This window comes from Aythya ferina, assembly GCF_964211825.1.
Source record: "Aythya ferina genome assembly, chromosome: 8".
In the NCBI taxonomy this organism is placed as follows: Eukaryota; Metazoa; Chordata; class Aves; order Anseriformes; family Anatidae; genus Aythya; species Aythya ferina.
In genome coordinates this window covers 23,663,945-23,684,010 of record NC_140304.1, presented here as the reverse complement: position 1 = coordinate 23,684,010, position 20,066 = coordinate 23,663,945, and the positions used below count along the sequence as shown (strand labels likewise).

At 47.7% G+C, this 20,066-nt stretch overlaps 1 protein-coding gene across 2 annotated transcripts in view; it reads left to right on the top strand.

Annotated features, from left to right (window-relative positions):
• ZSWIM5 (zinc finger SWIM-type containing 5) overlaps positions 1 to 20,066 on the top strand; it is a gene marked incomplete at its 5' end in the record, with an annotated part of 87,502 nt that overhangs the window by 17,925 nt on the left and 49,511 nt on the right. Inside the window, one exon of one of the 2 annotated variants that reach the window (XM_084527975.1) lies at positions 2,081 to 2,239. The exons of the other annotated variant lie outside the window; for it this stretch is intronic. Coding sequence (XP_084384101.1) covers positions 2,086 to 2,239 — 154 coding nt within the window. Of the gene's footprint in view, positions 1 to 2,080; positions 2,240 to 20,066 lie in introns of those variants that run through there. 2 annotated transcript variants of the gene reach the window in all.

The window sequence follows — 20,066 nt, the reverse complement described above, 5'->3', positions numbered from 1 at the left end:
TTATCCTTTAGACCTTATTGAAGCTCACAGGTGAGGATCCCAGACCCTGCCCATGTGCAAAGGCAGGACCTGAGGGCACAGGTGCCCTCCTGCTCTCAGCTGGAAGTTGTCCCCCACTCAGAGATGTGTTTTTTGGAGGGTTGTGTTATGTCCTGCATCTTTGAGGCTGCTGTGTTTTGCACCTTTTCACTAGCACTGAACTCCTGAATACATCCAGCAGCTTCACGTGGCATCTGCACTTACATTCCTGCAGGTTAGAAACATTTTATTGCACCTGTCTGGCTGGGAAACTAGTGAGAAGGTCATGAGGTACGAGAGACTGCAGAGAAAGCCTTTTCTTGACTCAAGCCACGTCATCCTTCGAGAAATGCCTGTGAGCGAGCGGTTTGCTGTGTCTTAGGTATTGCCTCTTCTGGCTTAGGACTTGGTACCCTTGAACACTCTCTGGTTCTTGCAAACATGAAGTAATAAGGCTGCCATGAAGCTGCTTTTAAGGTTTTTATCTCCATTTTGCTGTGATTCCCAGCGTGTGTAAAACATTCTGGTCATGCAGAGAGCAGTGCAGTCAGTACCCTGTAGGTGCTGTGCCCTCGCTCTTCCTTCTCAGCTGTGACGTACAAGGAGGTCCTACAGGAGTGAGGCAGGACCCAGAGGGACAGGATGTGCTGCCCCCTATGTATCCTGATGGCTTGGGGTGTTAGCAGGAGCTCAGGGCACTGGGAAGAGCACACGTGAGAGTGTCTGAAGCGAGCACCTGCTTAAACCCAAGAGGAGAGAGAAGCAGGAGTATGGATGGAGTCCAAGCAAGTTTGACCTTTCCCAGTCTCTGCTCACATCTGAGCCACTGGGCACCGTGTCCAGAGGGACCTCCGACTCCTGCATAACGAGCTGACGTCATTTTAATTAAATTGTATCTACCTGGCTGGGTTCCTGCTGGCTAAGGGATTATTCTGAAGAGTCAGCTGGGCTGCCTAAGCGCTCATCTTGCTGCTTTTCGTATCTAGCATAGGTTTTCCTGTTACATGTGTTCACTCACCCATCAGTGGCAGTAGCCCTGTCTCTTCCCTGCATCCCCCTGAGGGATCCCGAAGGTGGGAGAAGCAAGGAGCTCTGAACACCATGAGGAACACCGAGGCTGGTCACAACACATTTATTTCTCCACTTGGGACCAGGACCACGGTGTGCAAAACCACCCAGTAAGTTAATAAACCGATCAGGTGCCTCTCCGGGCTGCGTGGCTCGAGCTGGGCAAGGCTTCTCCGAGCCAACGAGTCACCTGTTGGTGGCCCGCTGGCAGCCGGCCGGCCGCGCGGCCTCCATCTGCAGTCCCCCCGCGCTCAGACACCACGGGCTGGGGAAACTGCTGATGCAGCCCGCCGCGCGTCTCAACCGCGCCGCTGCCATCTGCCTCCCTGACGGAGCCGAGGCAGCTTCTTTTTTTAACCTGAGTTTGCTGAGTCTTGGCTAATTAGCTGCCTTTGGAATTCGTAGCGTAGAAAAAAAAAATAAAAATAAAGACTGCTAAGTTTGGGATGGAGTGGGGGTGCTAGGACACTGTACAGTCACTTTTTTTTTTATATTCTAATTTGAGCTAAAACACAGGCAGTAGTCCGATTTGCTTGATTTCTAAATTTGAACTCTGATGCCTTTGCTGTTTCCAAATGCGGTGGAAGCAGAAGTTTCTCTCGGTTGCAACCTTACCCCGTGCAACAGCTCAACGTGTTTTTGTGGGGTGAGGAGCGGCGAGCCGTGCCCTTTTGCTGGTCTGTGGGGTGGTGATGAGGTGGGGGAGCCCCAAAATGTCCCGGTCTGGGGAAGCTTGGCAGTGGGGTGGGAATGGGTGGTGGGGGTGTAAGGGGATGATTGTATCCATGGTGGATCACAGGTGTGGAGGCCTGTCCCTGTCTGGGTTCCCTGTGCTGAGGAAGGAGGTGGGCACATTGGGGTGCTGTGACTGGAAAGGGAAGGCAGGGAGCAGCTAGGGCACTGCTGTTTCTTGTTTGAGCCTGAGTAGGATGAGATGAATCCCAGCTGAGGTGGCTCAAGGTGGTTGGTCCTGGAAGGCCTTCTCCACCTGAACAAACCATGAGGGACCTGCTGCAGCTCCATTTTGTTATCTTTCCCTATAGTCTGCAGCTGGAGTCAGGGGCTTGGGGTGTGTTAAGGATGTTTCTAGCCCGGGTAAGAAGTCTCCTTCCTGTAGGAAGAGGGCACTATTCACTGTTGTGTTGGCCCCAGGGTGAGTCAAACAATGTGCTCAAGTAGCTTTTATTCCTTTGGAAGGGGATTGGCATGAGGTCTGTCTGGCACTTTAAACAAATGCTTTTGTTTCAAAGTGGGCAGGCTTTTGATCTTTGGGGTTTGGACCTGTAACAGCCCTTGCTGCGCTGTCCCATTGCTCTGGACCCACAGCTGCCGGTGGGCAGGAGGGCACTTCAGACAGGGGCGGTGACTTGAATCGGTTTTCTTTTACGTCTGGGCCTCCTCCTGCTCTGAGCTCGCTGCCAAAAATTCATCCGCTGTTATCTTAACACAAATCTTCAGCTCGTAAACTGGAGTGACAATTAGACGATGCCTGGGCAGCAAACTATTACAAGGCCAAGCAGAGCTGATGTTTCACCCTTGCTAACTGAGTAACAGACTAGCTAGCTGAGACGCAGCCTTTCTCCAAACAGCTTTGGCGTCCAGACGTTTCACAGCAGCTGAAATAAAGAAGCTCTTCTCCATTTTGTCTGCTAGGAGAGGTCCTCCCTGTGCTCAGGGAGGTAACCTGGAGCTTGCTTCCCTGGGACAGCTCGGGAAGGGGAGGGGAGAGGAATACTCAGTCTGCAGAGAAGTGTCCTCTGCTTTTCTGGATTGTGTTTCTTAAGGGTTCTCTCTCTCTCTCTTTCCTTCTGTATGTCTTTGAATAGCTCGATCTGTTTGGGAATGCTCTATGAGTGTTTGTCCTTCTGACTCCCTGCCTTTTGGCATCAGTCTTTGAGTTCCCTGCTGTGCCTCTCTCTTGAAGTCATGACCTCGTGTTGCAAGAGGATCTGTTTTGATGCTTTCCCTGCTTGCCTGGCATATCAGGAGATTTAGGGAACAGGAGAACCCAGCCACTTGCTTTCCTTAGTGTTTGTCTGTGAAGGATGAATTGCTGGGCATGGTGGAGCTCTGTCCCCTGCTGCTCTGGGAGGGTGCTGTGCTGAAATTAATGGGGGTTATCAGGGCTTGGAGTGCTGTAGAAACCAGTCTCCTTTCTGATTTAATACTCATTTGAAGTTCAGATGTATATTATTAATTGCAGCAACCAAAGAGTGTGTATGTGTGTGGGGGTGGACTCTGCCCTCTGGCATTTGGATGTTTGTGCTGTTGGGATTAATTTATTCGCACAGACGGAGCATTGCCTCTGTGTCTGTGTCCGAGCTGCTTTCTTCCCCATCCGGTGAGTAGATGGGATGAGGAGGCAGCCCACTCCCTGCAATCCGTAATTAATGGGTTTCACTGTGGAATTAGGTTCTGTGCCACTGGATAAAGAAAGAGAGCATATACAATTGCTAAATGAAGTATTAGTCTCCTGCTATTTTTGAGATCTCGCCTATAATTTTGCATCCCTGCTGTGGCACGTTAACTTAAACAAAACCTGTACCCAGCAGGAATGTTACAAGGCAAGAAGTTGCAAATGCCTCCAACATCAGCTTTCTGCTGTACCTTTTACTTGGCCTCTCAGCCATTGAGTGGCAGGAGGTATCAGAGGAATCCAAATGCATTTTGCTGATGTTCATGTGTCAGGGAACTAGTATGCTTTCTTCTTCTTCATGTGCATTTTTGTAGTTACATTTTGTCTTCTTCCAAATTCATATTTCTCCCCCCTCCTTCCTTTTCTACCTTCAATATCCTTGTGTCTCTTCTCCTGGGTTTCTGGCTATGGTCTGAGGGCCTAGAGATGATTAGAGGATTACCCAGAAGCATTGTCAAAAGTAGTCATGCTAAGAGAACTCTTGCCATTGTCAGGAAGCTGATGTTCTTGGTGTGGGGTTGCATTTCTACTGAGAAGACGTATAGAGATCTGTGAATAGGCAAGAGTTGGGGTTGTGCTGTCATCTCTTGAGCTTCCCCTGGTGTTGGCTCAAGCTGGTTAGTAGAGGGAATATCTGTGTTTTGTTGCTTAGTGCCTTTAGGATTTGCAGAATAGGAAGGATGTGGGCAGTGTAGCCAGAAGATGCACAGAGGATGAAGGTATTCAGCACATGTGAAGTGCAAGCAAGGCTTTTTGTCTGAAATTGTTGTGCTTTAGCTGAATTGTGGCTCTCTAGGTCACTACATTCTCTTCAAGATGGATAAGCACACAAGATGTACTTATTATCTTACTGGATATAAGATCTCAGAGCTACTGGGGAACCTCAACGTCCTTGTAGCAGGACTCTGCACCCAATATCACCCGATGACTAGGGGAAGGGGTCTGTCAGTGGCACGTTGCCTCCCCAGGTCTCCAGTAGGGATGAAGGGCTGCGTGTTGTGGGGAGCTGAGTTCTCTGGGGTGGATTACAGAGAGCCTCAGTGGGTCAGGCTGGGGCTAGCAGTGGCCACTTGCTGGTGGCAAAACCTGTAGTGGGGATGAAGTGGGAGATATCAGCTCCTTGTTTCCAAGCATGCCAATACCAGGTTGTTCCATTTCTCGTCGGGATGCCAGGAGCTTGGCTTTTTGCTTGTAATGGTTACTTCTGCTGTAAAAATCCCATTCTTGGTTGCTTGGGAATTGTGCTGCAGAAGTGTCTCCAAAATAATAAATGACTTTCAAACTCAGAAAGAACAAGTGTTATAGATTACACTTCTCCCCCACTTTTTTCTTTGTCTAAACCAAATTCATATTGGAGAACTTAAAAAAATATAAAGTCTAATCTCCCTGAAACCTAAAACCATTGATCTTTCCTGTGGGGCTTCGTGAATGTGTTTCATTTTTGCAGTGTAGCTGTCATCTTGAAGATCTGTGATTAAAGTAAGGCTTTTTCCCCTCAAAACCCATTTTCATCTGCTAGTGAAGCTGCGGTGAAGCATTGAATTGGTATAAAATTCACAGCAGCTTTTTTATTAGGAAGCAGAAATTACTAGTGCTTGTTTGCCACTGACTACTTACCTTACAATCAGTGCTCTTCGTAACGTTTAGATTATGTGACCATAATGTTCTGAGGGGAAAGAAACACTTTTTTTGGGATGAAATGTGCCAGTCTTGGACGCAGATAAATCATCTTTTTTTCCTAAAGCCTATCCATACAAAATCAATTTCTGAGCTATTTCAGGCTATGAGAAAGCACGCTGTTCTGCAGAGATGTAGATCGTGTGTCGTAACGCTCAGCTAATGCCTTCTTTCCCAGTGACTTGGTCCCCATGAGGACAAGTCCTCAAGCCAATTTAGATGCTGGAATGAAACACTTGCGGAGGGAGAGGCTTTTCCTGTGTGTGTGATGCTAAATTTCCTGCAGAATATGTTGGTGTTTACTGGCAAACGGGGAAGAATCCCACTTGACGGCTCCACGCCGTTCCGCGCGTCAGGATGTCGTCAAACGTGCACAAGTCTGCTCTCAAGTCAGAAGCTGGCCTGTTTAATCCCTTTTCTGTCCAGGAAACTAAAGGAAAGCACATATCTTAACGGCAAACAAGGGAAATGTTTTCACAGAGTAACCAAGGGAAAGGCTCTTCTTCCACTTGTCTGAACGTGACCTTAAGATGCCTTCTGGTGAGGTGCTGGTCTCAGGCCACCCCACCGCTCCTGATGCGACTTAAACCATGCGGGAGCTTATTTTGGGGTAGGACACCTAGATTGCTGTGCCAGCGGGGCTCTGCAGCATGCAGCACAAGAAGGTGCACAGTGCAGCATCCTCATAGCACCAGCAGTAGAAGAAACATCTCCCAAATGAAATGCCTTGAAGTAACTTTTATACCTTGGAGGCCTTTTGCTCCTGCAGAAAGGAGGTGGTACCAGTCCAAGCGTTTCATACATCTGGACAAATCGGTCTTAAATTTGAAGGTTTTATGCTTAGCATCTGTCTAGAAACCCATGTATTGCGTAAGGCTTCCTGGTTAACGACTAGTGTGGGAAGTAGTGCTAAACTCATCCTTTCTTCTCTGCTGGGGGAGGAGATGGGATGTTCAATCCCGATGACAGGCATGCTCGTGTTGGGCAGACTTTCTGACCTTCAGAGCTTGTACTTTTCACCTTGAGGTGGAATTTTGTGAAACTACAGATTTACTGAAGAAGTATTTTGTGCCCTCTGCTTGATCTTCAACTAGGTAACTGAATTTTATGTGTGTGTGAGGATTTACGTTGCAGAACTAGAGAAGTGCTAGGCAGGGCAGATCGGATCACTACGATCAATTTAACCAGTGTCCTGAAACATCACCTTGCCTTCTGGGCATTTACATAAGTAGAAATCGGAGTAAATATTTGTATTAGAATAGACCCTACAATTATGCCAATGATATACAGACTTGAGAAGAGCTGATGTTGCCTTCCAGTGTCATCTTTGCAGTGTAAGTGGAGCCGAATGTTTCTATTTACACGCTAGGTCTTGGGATAGATTCTTATTATTTTTTAATCATTGACTTAGACGGATTTTTTTTTTTCTTTCAACTTTGAGATAGGACTTATTTGCCCTCCAGATTAAAAGTCAGCTTTCAAAACCAGAGTGAATTTATGGAGTGTGATGCATTTTAATTAGAACGTTTAATTAGGAGAGAATTCATGAGAGTCGGTCTTGTTTTAAAACGATCAAAGATGCTAAATGAAAACAAAAGGGAAAGAAATTATGGAGAGGCATATAAGAAAATTTATTTTGGGTATCTTCTGTACCCATCAAAGGAGATCGCTTTCTGTTCTGTGCTTTTTGTTCCAAAAATAGCTAAGGTGCTGCCTGATTTCTGCAGGTCGGTATCAGTCTGTCTTTGTAATTAACTATGAAAATAAATTGCACGGTTGGGAGAGGAGGGAAGTGAGTGTCAGCAGGCTGCTGAAGATAGCTCAGGTGTGTAAAATGGCTACTCCATCTCATCGCCGCTTGCCCTGGAATTAATGCTGTGGATTTCTGGGTTGTGTTTAACGCCTGTCATCTCTCTGCCTCTTGCTGATGGGCATTGTGTGTGTATGGCAGGTTTCTCTTCGGAGACTTCTGCCCATCTCCTCCCTGAGCTGCATTAGCATTTCCTTGCTTTCATTATGGAAGCAGCTGATAAGGGCATCATATTTTTTCTGAAGAGCATTGAGGGGAGCAAGGAGGTGATTTTCCTGACAAGCTACTTCTGTCTTGGTCTCCCACAGCAAATCACACTAGGTTCTGATGCTGGGGTGAAAGACTAAGCTGCAGATCCAGAAAGGGTCTGGTTTTCTGATTCCCAATCAGGTATGTGCCCTCCCAGAGGAGCTTAAAACTCAGCATCCCTTTGTGGACTGTAAAATAAACAAAAAAAAAATACTTTTGATGTGGAGCAAGATCTGATGTCCTCAGGAAATGAAGTCACTGACTTCACTGCATCACCAGTTTCTGCCATGGAAACAGTTGGTGAATTAATGCAAGTTTTGCACAGGTTTAGCAGCCGTCCTCCTCTTCAGAGCGAGAGGTGGGAGGAACATTTTCTATTAAATTCAGAATTGTTGTCTTAAGTTATTAATTCCTTGCATCATAATGCATTTATCTCTGGCTGCAGTGAGGAGTGGAGAGCTTTGAAATCTAGCTAGCTCAAAGGATGCTTTCTGCACCAGGGAACAAAGGAAAAGCATCACTTCAGTAGGGCACACAGAGTATGTGGATTGGAAGGCTGCTTTACATACAGCATGGCAGAGCCTCACTGTTGGTAGTGTGTGCAGATGCCTGTGTCCTCCAGGAGATGCAGTTTTTTTCTGCATAAATCACATCTGTGCTTGAGTGTGCAGCTCATTGAGCTTCATCCAGATGAGGCCAGCACCAGCGCTGACCAGGCCATCCTGGCTGCTTGGGGTTGGCAGGAGATGAAGAGGCACTAGGATGGTGGCAGCAGAGGTTGTAGGCCCTCCACACTAACCTGCTATTTGTTTTCCCCAGGTATTAAAACAGGAAGGAGAACGTTTCATCTTAAAAATACAGACCTCAAGACCTGGTCTGACCAGGAGGAGAACTGGATTTAGGATATTTGTGGCATTTAAGTGTTTTTTGTGTGTGTTGGAGCTGCAGTGAAGGGGCACTTGTTTTGCTGCGTGGTCATGTAGCTGAGAGCCTCGCCCCTTTGGGACCTTTTCAGATTGTATTGTGGGGCTGGCCAGGCTTTCTAAAGCTGTTTCCATCTCCAGTTCCTTTGACTTGCTCTTGGCCAAAAAAACATCAAGCTGCTGAAATTATAAACCAGGATTGTACTATTTATGTTGGAGAAAAGGTGCAGTTTACATATACAGGCTCCTTGCAAATCAGCTTACGCTGGCTTTTAGCAGTTCAAGTGAGCAGCTGTAGCAAGTTAGAGATGTTGAAAGAGAGTCCAGCTTCGGAGTTTCAGGCTCTTCCGTCATGACAGCCGGCTCTTGGCGAGCAGCAGATGTCTCCAACTGGGGTTTGAAGGGAGAGCTCACTGCCTTACTGGGGAGAGGTCATCAGGGCGGTTTGATGCAGGGTGCTGCCCATGATGCTCCTCAGGAGATGGCTTTTGAGGGTCCTGGGGTTGCTTACAACTGTCCCGCCTGCAGACCTGGCAGTCTGCAAGGACTGGACAGGAAGGGTCCCACTGCCTCCAGCCCACTCGTGTTGAGCAACACCATGGTGTGTTTGCTGGAGAGCAGGTCCCCTTGGCATGGGTTTCCAAGCTCTGCTTTTCTTCTGTCCTCTGGATGTAATGAGGTGCAATGAGCTGTGGGGCTGTGCTGGCCAGCAGGCTTGTTCACTTAAGGACTCTTTTCTGATGTCTGCTCTTGTTTGAACAGGTTTTGATGCATGCTGGCCAGCCCAGCATCACTTCATCTGCAGGTGGGGTCTGGACAGTGTTTGGAGCATCCCTGTCTAGGCACGTGGCATTGTCTGGGAAGCTGATGGATTCTTTGGACCATGAGGCAGCTGAAAAAGAGACAGCTATTAGGCAGATGTGTCCTGTTTGATGTGGCTCAAAGTGGCTTCAAGTTCCTCATACCTGTTGGCGTGTTCTTTATGTAGAAAGTTTCCCTGATGGGCACTGTTTGTAGGCAGCAGGCTGGCCGCAGTCTGTAAATAAGCATTTTTAAGGCATCAAGGAAGGATGTCGCAAATATGATTAATGGCAGTGAGTGTGCAATTTAAAACTTCTTTTTGTAGTTATTTGATCTTTCTCCTGCAAACTCAGCAGCTGACTTGTGCAGAAGATAAAACACATGGGAGGAGAATGGTGAGGGGCTCTCTGGTCTTCAAAGGCAATTTAATGTTGAGTGTCTGACTTGCGACATCTTGAAGGGGCCCAGACCTCAGCAGGGGGGCATGCAGCCTTTTCTCAAAAGCAGGCCCCATCTGAGGGCTCTCAGATGGACAGCAGCAGTTGCGAAGCACTTGGGCAAAATATGATTTCTTATGGAGGGGACTGCATGGGGCTGTGCTGGTCGAAGGCAGTGATAGTTATTGGAAGGTTTGGGTCTTGGTGACCATGAGAAGATGTTCTCAGTGCCAGGAGGTTTCCGAGGAGGTGGAAGTGCCGGGATGAGTCAATGGGTTGTGTTTTTTGGCACATAGAAAGGCAGACGAGTCTGGCCACAAGCATTTCTGTAGCATTCAACCGGCAATTGTTGGCGTCCCGAGGGCAGGCTCAGCTGCTGGCGAGCTGGTGCTTGAGGTGCTCCCAGAGCTGGCCTTGGATGAAATTTGGTGTCCCTTTGAAATGTGAGGTGGCCGCCATGTGCTGAAGTAGCTGGCAGGAGGTAAGGGCAGCAAACAGCAAACGACATAGGTCTTGTTTGGTTGCTTCCGTGCGTGAGGACAGCAGAAGAAATGGGCCTCCCATGGAATGAGTTTGAGAGAGCTGAGGGGAGCTTGATTCCTCAGCCCCAGATGCTATGAGACAGAGGGTGCACCCTCTCAGCAAGCCAGGCAAATTGCTCTAATTGCAAATGGTTTTATGATCCCTGCATTTAGGGGGCTGCCAAAGCTTTTCCCTCGGTGAACAGAGGCCAGGTGGTGGCAGGCCCACTGCCCTTCTGGGCTGTGTACAGGCATCCAAATGGTCCTGAATTTAATCAGAGCTGAGGAACTGGGCAAAGTTTAGAAAGGGGCTCAGTGCAGGCTCTTGTTCCTAGTCCAAGGAGCGTGGTATCTGCTTCTGAAAACAGCCAGGGGCGAATTGTCTGGGATCCAAGGCGGAGGCAGAGCAGCAGGGCTTCTAACTGGTGCCAGTGAACTTTTGATACGCTTACTGGCTGAATCCCACATTTTGAAGGCAAATCCTAGGGGGAAATTGCATCTATTACACAAGCAAATGCTCTTTCAGAGGGATTCCTCTTGCCTGCTGTCTGCCATCTAAAAGTTAGGTGTTTTTTTCAGCGTAGTCCTCTGAAGATCTCTGTTAGTCACTGGAGAGCAAGCGGTGCTGCCTGCAGGCGATGTTAACCCAGTCCTTTGGGGTATGTAGTTTGTGTTATTTTCCTGCAGCTGAGGGTAGGGGAGCCTTGTCCACCAGCTTAGACACTCAGCAATTCGGAGGTGAATCCCACCATCAGCTGAGTGAATGGGTTGCTTGAAACTGGCCTGGGTCCATGTAGGCATTGCTTGTATGCTCTGTAACACAAGTGAGCATTAGCGTGAGTGAACCTTAAGAGTGTACAGTTTTACAGAGGCAGGGGAATATGGTGGGAAATCTGGAGGAAGAAATGGATGACTTACTCTCTGAGAACATTTTTCATCTTCTAACATCTGTTATGCTGCCTTCTCTCGCTGTTTCTCCCCAAATTTGCACTTTGTCATTAAAACCAGGAAAGAAAAATCCCGATATGCATATGACATTTTACAAAAGTGCTCTCTGTGCTCTTAAAAATCCAACAATTTTGCTGCGTGGCATTCATCTGTAATCAATTAGAAGGTTTCTGATCAGCAGAAGCTGGAGGTTCTGCTCCCTGGAGCTTAGCACTCTGCACAAGGAGGTGGGATTGCCTGGCACTTCCCTCACCTGAAGGAGGAAGTGGGAGCAACAATGAATGAAAGTAAGTGGGGCAGAATGAGATCAAAAAGCTCCGAACTTGCTTATCAGCCCTGTTCCAGCCTGATCTCAGTGTCAGATGGTGGTATTAAACCAGATGGCCCAGATGCAACTTTCAGCTCAGGAAGTCCTGAAGCTGCTGCTTCTTGCCAGGAGCAGGGGGAGAAGCTCTCGCTGCTTCCTCCTAGGGGCTGTAAGCCTCTGCTAAAGACATGATAGGGGGAAGAGTTGGGTCCAGTGCAGCTGGCTTGTCATTTTGGGATCCTTTGAGATGAGCTGTCAGTGGTAGTACTGGGACCGTAGGTATCTAAATGGACCTAGCTTGGTTTTCTCCCCCAGACCCGTTAGTTGCTCACCTCTCCCTCCTGAAACTAGCCCACAGATGCCTGGTTATAAACCAGAGGGCTCGGTTTCTGGGAAAAAAAATCTGCTTTCATGCTGCCTGCAGCCTGCTCCTCATCCTATGCAGCATGCAAACTTCTACAGAGGCCTTCATTTGCAGTTGTCCCTTGGGCTTTGGAGAAGACAGTTCCTTGGTGGGGGGAAGAAGGAAAAGAAAACCTAAGCTAAATACTAAGAGGAAATCAAATCTCTTTAAGTTACGGGACAATGGTCAGAGTATTTGACGTTAAAAGAAGGAACATAAACGTGCTGTCTGAGACATCAAAAACTACATAGGACCAAAATTGGGAATAATCCTGCAAGGAGGGGTTGACTGTGATTCTTCTGAGCTACTAAAGCGTGTCCCTTCCCTCCGTGCTCTTAGAAGAGCTGGCTCTGTAGGAAGCCTGCCCAAGGCTGGCCGCTGGGGCAGCTTTGGTTTTGCAGCAATTGAGAAAAGCAGCAGAAGCATTATTCTGTCCAGTGGCCTGAACGTTGCAATGTTTCCCTCCTGGGAGGGAGCAGGGGCATAAAAATTATGAATAAAAGGCAGAAGGGCTTTCGAGAGGGTAATAGAGTGTAAGATTGAGTATTAAGCCCATCTCCAGCCATAATTAAACCTGCAGTTGGAGGGTCTGTCACATTGCTTCAGACCCTTGGAAAAAAAAAAATACTCAGTTGCTAGCTTCATTAGTAATTAAATGTCCAATTACTGTATGTAATGTTTCTGCTTTGCTGAACTCCACAACTGCATTCATAAACAGCCCTAAGGAAGGCCTCTAATCTGTGCCATTGTTCTTCAAGTGGTTTGCACATGCAGAAAAAGAAAAGAAAAATCAGGCAGACATTTATAATATGGAAAGGAAAGGGGGAAGGGGTGGGAAGAGGAGGAAATCAAATCAGCATCTTCCACCTCCCTCCCCCCTCCGAGGTAGGATCTTTGCCAAGCCCACAGAGAAGCCCTCAGGCCCCTCGAGCATGCAAATGTAATTTTCTATCCAGACAACACACTTTTTTTTTTTTTTTTTTAAATGAAGTCCACCCCCACCCCCAGAAAACCTCCTCAAATCCCTGAATGCACAACAGAAGCAAGAAGAAAATTACAATGAAAAGAGGAGAGATGGGAGGGGGGGAAAAAAGCAGCAACCCACAAACAGAAGGAGAGATGGAGGGAGGATTGAGATGAATATGCAGTGTCCAGAGTTTAAATAGACATAAAAGATAATGAAGGTGGGGGGGAGGAGGGAGGGGAGATTGTAATCAAACAAAATGATTTTGGTCCTCTTCAATCATCCCTGGTTTGCAGGCTGTCATTTTATACAAATTAGAGCCAGGGTAATTTTATGAATATTCACTCGGATTGAAATCACGTTCATTAAAGGGAAGGCACCCTTCTCGGGGCCCACTGTGCCGCTCATCTTTTGTTCATGCAGAACAACAGGAAAGCCACTTGTGCGGCGGATGAGTGCTGGATCCGAGCCCCCTCCCCTCCGTGCCCCCGGGGGGGCCAGGGGCTGGGGTCCTGCCCGCCTGGATGGCCGTGCTCTCATGTGGGATGCTCAAGGCGACCGCATCCCAAGGGACAGGCTGCCCTTTGGGGTGAGAAGCAGAGGCTGTTGTGGGGAAGAAGGGCTGGAAATGCCCTCATGGGTGAAGGAGCTGTAGCCTGGGAATTGGCTCGTAGCCTGGGCTGCGGGGCAGGAGAGGGGGGGACAGACTGCAAGTGCTCTAGCCTTTAATTTCCAGGCAAGCCCTTATTGAACCAGTAATAGCTTGAAACCATTTGGGATGAAATAATTGCCACATTTTTAAGTTATTATTATTATTATTATTATTTTTCTTCGAGCCTGGCTGCTGAATTGAGTTCTTCTTCCTGCTCAAGAGTCCAACCCAGGCCTGCGCCGCACATGTCTGGCACCACGCTGGGGACAGTTCCTCTAGTACATAACCAATCAAAGATGTATTCAGGCCCGTTGTGAGGAAACCGTAGATGATTATAAGTAGAGAGATCCAAGTCTTTTGCTGACTGCTCACCCTCGCATATTATGAAATTTCTCTTAGAAGGGTAGACAAAGCCTTTTTGAGCCTGTGTGTGGTGATGGCCTCGCATGGATGTCTGGCTTTAAATGCCTCACAATGTCGGCCTCTCATTTCTGAGAAAAGGCAAACGTATCCTATTGTAGCGTGTCAAGTACCGAAACTCCGCCATTCAGCAGCTTCGCTGCTGCTGTAACGCATCCTTGGGTTGTCACGGTAATGCGAGGAGATCGCTTTGCCACTCGGTAGCCGCCGGCAGGAGGAGGGCAAAGCTGACCTGGAGGAGAAACGTTCATTTAAATATTTGATTGTATTTCACCCAGGCAGTGGAATGACTGTCCCTTCTTCAGGGCAACTGAGCTGCCCGTGAAATCGGGGTGACTCGGTGTCATGTTTGGTTATCACTGATGACGCCATTTGTAATAAATGGTGGTGCTGCACCACCCAGGGAAGGAGATGCATGGGCTGGGGGGCCGGGACTGCCCTGGTTGTTTTTCTGCCACTGGTGCGAGCAGGTTCTCTGTCAGCATGGGTGCTAGCAGTGCTGTGTGTCTGCATGTCAAACCCAGGTGACAGCAAGAAATCACCAGGAGGGGACAAAAGGCATTTTCTTCTTAGAGTTCCTCCTTTTTTTTTTTTTTTTTTTTTCTTCCTCCTTTAGATCTTAAGACAAATTCAGATCCAAGGAAGCCAGCTTTTATAGTTTCTAAGGTAGTCACAGAGTCTAGCTTGACTCTTAGAGTAAAAATGACTAACTTAATCTAATCAAAGGGAATGCTTTTTTTTTTTTTTTTTTTTTCTTGAATGTGGGAACATCACTAGAGCAGAGTGCACAAAAGTGGTTGCACATGTAGTGGCAGAAGTTTCCTTCTGGAATTGGAGTGACTGTAGCATGTGCCTGCACTGTGGAGGGTCCCGCCTTCTCCGGATGATAAACCAAGCACAAAAGGCTGACAGATACTCCCCTGGGTTAGCCAGCATTTTCCATGAGCTCAGCTGAGGCAGAAGTTTGGCCCAGTAGCATTGACTGTGCCAGACCGGCCCCTGGTAGAGCAAAGTGTTGGGTTCTGCTCCCAGCACTGGTTAGTTGTTGGACCCAGGATAATATCTTGGGTCCCTCTGCCTGTTGCTGGACCAAATAAGACTTTACTTTCCGTTTTTCTGCCTATCCTGCCCAAACCTTCCCATTGAAGGTGCTGCCCCAACAGTGCAGTGGCCTTCAGCACTAGCAGCAGCCTGGTGTGTTAACATCCAGGCTGGGCAGGCCCATGAGGGGAGGCCACGTATACATGCCTAATGGGAGCCATGACAGTATCTCTGCCCTAATTCAATGCAGCCTCGTGTACAAATAGTCCTTCAAGGCTCGGAGGAGGCTCCTCTCTGATGTGGGAGGCAGCGTGTGCTCGTTGGGGTTGTCAGGCCATGTGGTTCCCGGCTTAGCGCCCTTGCTGGGGGGCCCTGTCAGTTGTGTGTTTGGAGGCGTCCTCGGCTTCCTGCAGGCCTGATGGAGACAGTAGAGCTGCTCCTTTGTTTTTTTATCCAAGGTTTTCCTGTTCTGGCAATGCTTTGTCTTTGAAATGCAGCCCAAGCCCCTGTGGAGAGCCCCCCATTGAACTGTGAGGCACTAGGGGTGGTGCTCAGGGAGCTGGTTTGGATCAGAGGCAGCCTGGGGGGCGAAGAGGATGAGTGGGCTGCAGGCTGGTGGCCTTAAGAAAGGTTCCCTGCCCAGTAGCTCTAAAGCCAACGTCAAATTTCAGTGAGATTTGGCAGAGGAGTCCAAGTTTCAAGTGGTCAGGTTCTCTAAAAAAGCAATGGTGAGGCACAAAAATAGGGGTTGGCATGTTAGGGTGGCCTGATGGAAAGACAGGGTGAGGCTTCCTTTGTCCTTGATGTTTGGGTTGGTGTGTGTGTGCCAGGCAGACCCTGAAGACCCCAAAGCCTTGGTGAATCCAAGCAAATGCTCTCCCATGTGTGATGGGGTCTCCAGGAACCCAAGGGTGGGTGTGATACTGAGGGCCTTACAAGAGGGAGAAGGTTATAAAGGTCTACCCCATCTGAAGCCAGCTGGCAGCATCATCTCTGCTCTTAGATCTTGTTCTGTGTGGGATGTGTGTTGACTGGCTTCCAGAGAGTCTGGCTCTTCTTGGGCTTTTGCACCAAAAATAGTTGCCAGGATGGACTGTTTTTCTTCTCATTTGGATCCAGAAACTTTAAAACTTCTGAAGTCTATTTGAGCTTCTAGACTCTACGATAAACTTTTTCTGACTGCTGGCAGTGAGGAAACTTCAGGCTGGGCCTGTAGGATCTATGTTGCTCTAGGGTTGTCTGAGTTGGAGATGGGCAGAGACTTCCTGAGCTGGGGTAGAGGAGAAGGGGCCGTCTGTTAGGTCTGTGCTGGAAGGCCTTTTTCTGCTCTCCGGGTAGGAGAACAGAAATGTTTTTTTTTCCCTCTCAGAGCTTTGCACTAGTTCGTCATCTTCATGGCTTTCAGGAAAATGAAGGAAATTTCTCAAACGGTTCAATATTTTGTTATGATACCAGAAACTAAGGAGTCTTTCCAGCAGCACAGATAATCCCTTGTCTCATCAAGTTTATGACTTTAAAACAATCCTGCTGTCCATATTCTGTGGGGACCGTTTTCTGAGGCAGCTTCTTGGGTTTTGAATGGTTTCATCCCTCAGCGCTTCTTTTGAGTGGAAAGTTTGAAGATGCGTCATCCTGCCTGAGCAGGGTGATAAACTGTAACGCAAATCTGAAGAGCCTCAGAAAAGGGCTGTACGAAATGCAGATGTAGGGGATTAGAAAACAGAACTGCACTACATCCAGTGATAAGTAAGGTCGAACTCAGCAATTTCTGAGCCATTGCACCAGGGAGCAGCAGGAAATGATTGCTTTTTGGCTCCCAGCGGCAGGAGCAGAGGCAGAAGAGGTATTTGTAGTGTTGGCTTGCAAGGCCTTGGGTGCTTTGTGTGGCCACATTGGTCTGCAGCTTTATCCTCTAAGAATTTGGGGCAGCCGGGAAGCGAATTACATAGCAGTGTGCTGTTGGGGGCTCATCAGCTTTTAACCAGCTAGTGTGGAGCAATTAAAAATTCCAACTTTTACATGTTAATCAGTGCTTTTTGGTGGTGATTCTGTGGATGAAATAAGGCTGCTGATAGCTATCTATTAGTGCTGTTTGGGAGATGCAGAGGGAGAGCTGGGTTTCCCTTACCTCAAAGGATTATTATTGCTCCAAAGCCCCAGCATGTAGCTATGAGGAGCATACCCAAACTATTGGTCTGGAGGTCAGAGACGCCAAACCAAACCTCAGAATTAGGGATGGCTCTGGTGGCTGTAAGAAAATCAAGTCCTGCCTTGACACGCAGCCTCCTGGAGCAGGGGTAAAAGCCCTGGTGTGACTCTGTTGCGTTAGTACTCTGATTTATTCTCTCTCATCTCTCTTGGCCTAATCAAGGCTCAAAGTTTTGCAGGTTCCCCGGGGCTCAAGTTGCTCTCCTGTGGCTGAAGGCACCACACAACTCGGCTTTGTTCCTGGAGGGCCTGTGTTGCTTTTGCAATACTGATCATGACCTGTCTGAGCAGCTTTGCAAGGTGGTTTTGTTCAGAAAGTAATCATGCAAAGGTTCCCTTTGCATATTCAGCCTCTGCATCAGTAGCTTGGGGGTTCACACACAGCCCTTTTCTGGTGAGATGACTTCTGTGCCTTTTCCATTGCCTTGCTCATCTTACTGGAGAAGTAAAGCTGCCGTCAGTCCCTCGTGTGCTGGTGTAAGATCTGTTGATGTATCCTGAGGCTAGAGTTGCTTTCTGTTGCCGAGTAGTTCCCAGGGCACAGATTACAAGCGCTATGATAAAAAACATTAAGTTGGATATCTTTATTTTTGCCTTCTGTGATCAGATCTTTCATCATTTGCCTCACAGTAACTGGGGAGCACTGAGAGTTGGGCAGATTTTAGAATTTTCATTTCCATCTACCTGAGAAGCTGCACAAATTTAGTCCAAGGCAGCATTAGCTGCTGGCCCAGCCTCATGAGGCTTAAAGCTCTCCAACTCCCGTAGACACAGAGGGTAGGTGTGCAGGCTCGCTGTCCAGCTGGAGCTTGTTGGTGGACCAGAGCAGCTTCCAGATCTGCTTTTTGCTTGTGATGAGCCCACATTTATACTGATTTCAAGCAAAGTTGCAGCACTCTGGCCCACTTGGTGCTTTTCTCCTCCTAGCACCCACTCATTGCTGCCATAACATGTGATGAGAGCATGCTTTGAGTGTACAAAAGACAGTGTGAACAATCCTCAGGGGCAACTCGGGTCTGTGGAATAGATTCATTGTAGGTGTACAGCTGACAGAAGGGGCGGTTATGCTCTCTCAAGAAGCTGCTGTGTTTTCTTTTATCGACAAAAGTGTCTTCAGTGAGATCTGGGGGAGCAGAGACCAGTCCCCTGAGCGTACACAGGATATCTCATTGCTTGGGATGCCTAATGTGGGAGCAGATAAAGCAGCACTTGCTGAGTTCAGTCAGTAAGAAGCAGGAGATGGTTGGATCAGAGAAGTGGAGCACTGGCTTTACTGGGGTTTGACAAAGGTTCAAAGGCTTCGGGTTGTGCTTTGTGCTGGCCCTCCTGCATCCTGCTTGGTGACATGTCACTGGCAGACAGCAGCACTTAGGCCTGAGTTGGGGTGTGCCAGAGGACACGTTGGAGCCCTGTCAGAGTGCAAAGATCCCTGCACACCCTGTCCCATTTCTGCCTGGTGCATCCCACCAAAATGGGAAGCCAGGGATGTAGGTCTCCTTACCATTTGCCATGGCTGGCTCTCTTTTGCTATTTCATTTTCTTAGCTTCCTTTCAAAAATCTATCCAGAGACATGATTTTTTTTTTTTTTTGTGATGGACTGTGAAGGACTTGAGATTGAAAGCTGTGAAACGCACATCAGCCACTCCATAAACGTCAGAGATGCTGAGCAGAAGCACGACTACTTGAGTTTAGCCAGTTCTGTATATCAAGTGATCCCTGCAGATTTATTAGATGTTTCAAAATGGATTTGAAATAACTGGATTTAGTGTTTCTGGCGATTCCTTGAACCGTCTTGTTTTTCAGCCAACTTGCATAAATGTGCCAGTCATGGGCTGCAGTGTATCAGCCAACTTAGCAAATGGTTTTATTTATAGATGAAATAGTGAAGCCAAGGAGTATAAATCCTAAAAAAAATAATAAAATATAAACTGTATCGTGGAAATAATAAACTTCAAATTCATGGAATTTCTAATGTTCCACTGATGGCTAAAAAATCTGTTTAATGGCCGCTGAGTGATATTTGGCTGCAAAGCAGAAACCCCAAAGTTGTCTTAACTCAACAGTGATATTTTTTAGTGTTTCTTTATATGCTGGCGCTGAGTCTCTTTGCTGAATGATGGAAAGTTGACCTTCTCCGCTGCGTTTCTGCAGCAACCAGATAAGATTTCAAATCACAGCTTTGCTTTTTTCTGTTGGTGATCTATGGCTGTAGCCCGAGTCTTGCTGTTAGATGTCAGGCTGTTTATCTCGAGGATCAGTTGCGTGCCCGGCTGACACCAGGGGTGTGAAAGATGTTCGATGCTGAAGGCAAGTCCATGGGAAGGAGCTGACGGTCAGTGGGTTGAAGAGCTTGCTGTACTTTCCTGGCATGCCTGACCAGCTGAAGAAGGTCCAGACACGTCTTCAGAGATACCAGTGCATGTTGGACCCTGAGAGGTAAGAAAATCTGGACTGTTCAAGAGGCATCCTCATCTCTCCTCTTCGTTGATCTTCCTAATAATGCTAGGATATTTTTCAGCTGGTGACTGTTGCATTCTTCCCAGAGGTGACTTGTTAGGGTCTAGAGACCTGATTGCACATCCTTTCATCCTAGGTCAGCATCTGCAAATGGTGGTTGCTTGCAGGGTCCCTCCTGGCAGCTCTCGGCTGGGTGCCCCGTGTCCCCGATGAGAGCTCTGACCACCACGCGCTCTCCCAGTGCGCCGGGGTCGTTCCTCTTGGTTGCTCAGCTGTGCTTGTGCTTTGTCAGCCCGGACCAGCCTGGCATTTCGTGCATGCAGCTGCTACTTCCCAGTCGAGAGATGGTCTCTAAAGACCTAGTTCTGTTATTTCTTTTAATTATTTATTTTAGGGCCGAGTTCCACTAAGCAAGTTTGCAGTTTCTCTGGGTTCTGGTGATTGACGTTGTGTTTGAACACCACATTCAAAGCTAATACTTCTTGCAGATGCTGAGATAAGTATCTGTAAATCTTTGCATTTACCATTATCCCCAATTTTCTTGTGCAGTGCCTGCTGTCACCGTATAAGGGTATTTATCCTGCACGTAATCTGATTGGAAAATAAGGCTTTGAAACAGAAAGGAAAATTCGCGTTTCAGGTGGTGTTAGAAATGTCAGTTGCGGATGCTTAAACAGTGCTGATTGCCTCCAGGCTTTGGGGCATTTGGGTTTTCAGCCCCCTATTGTTAGAGCTAAAGCTGCTT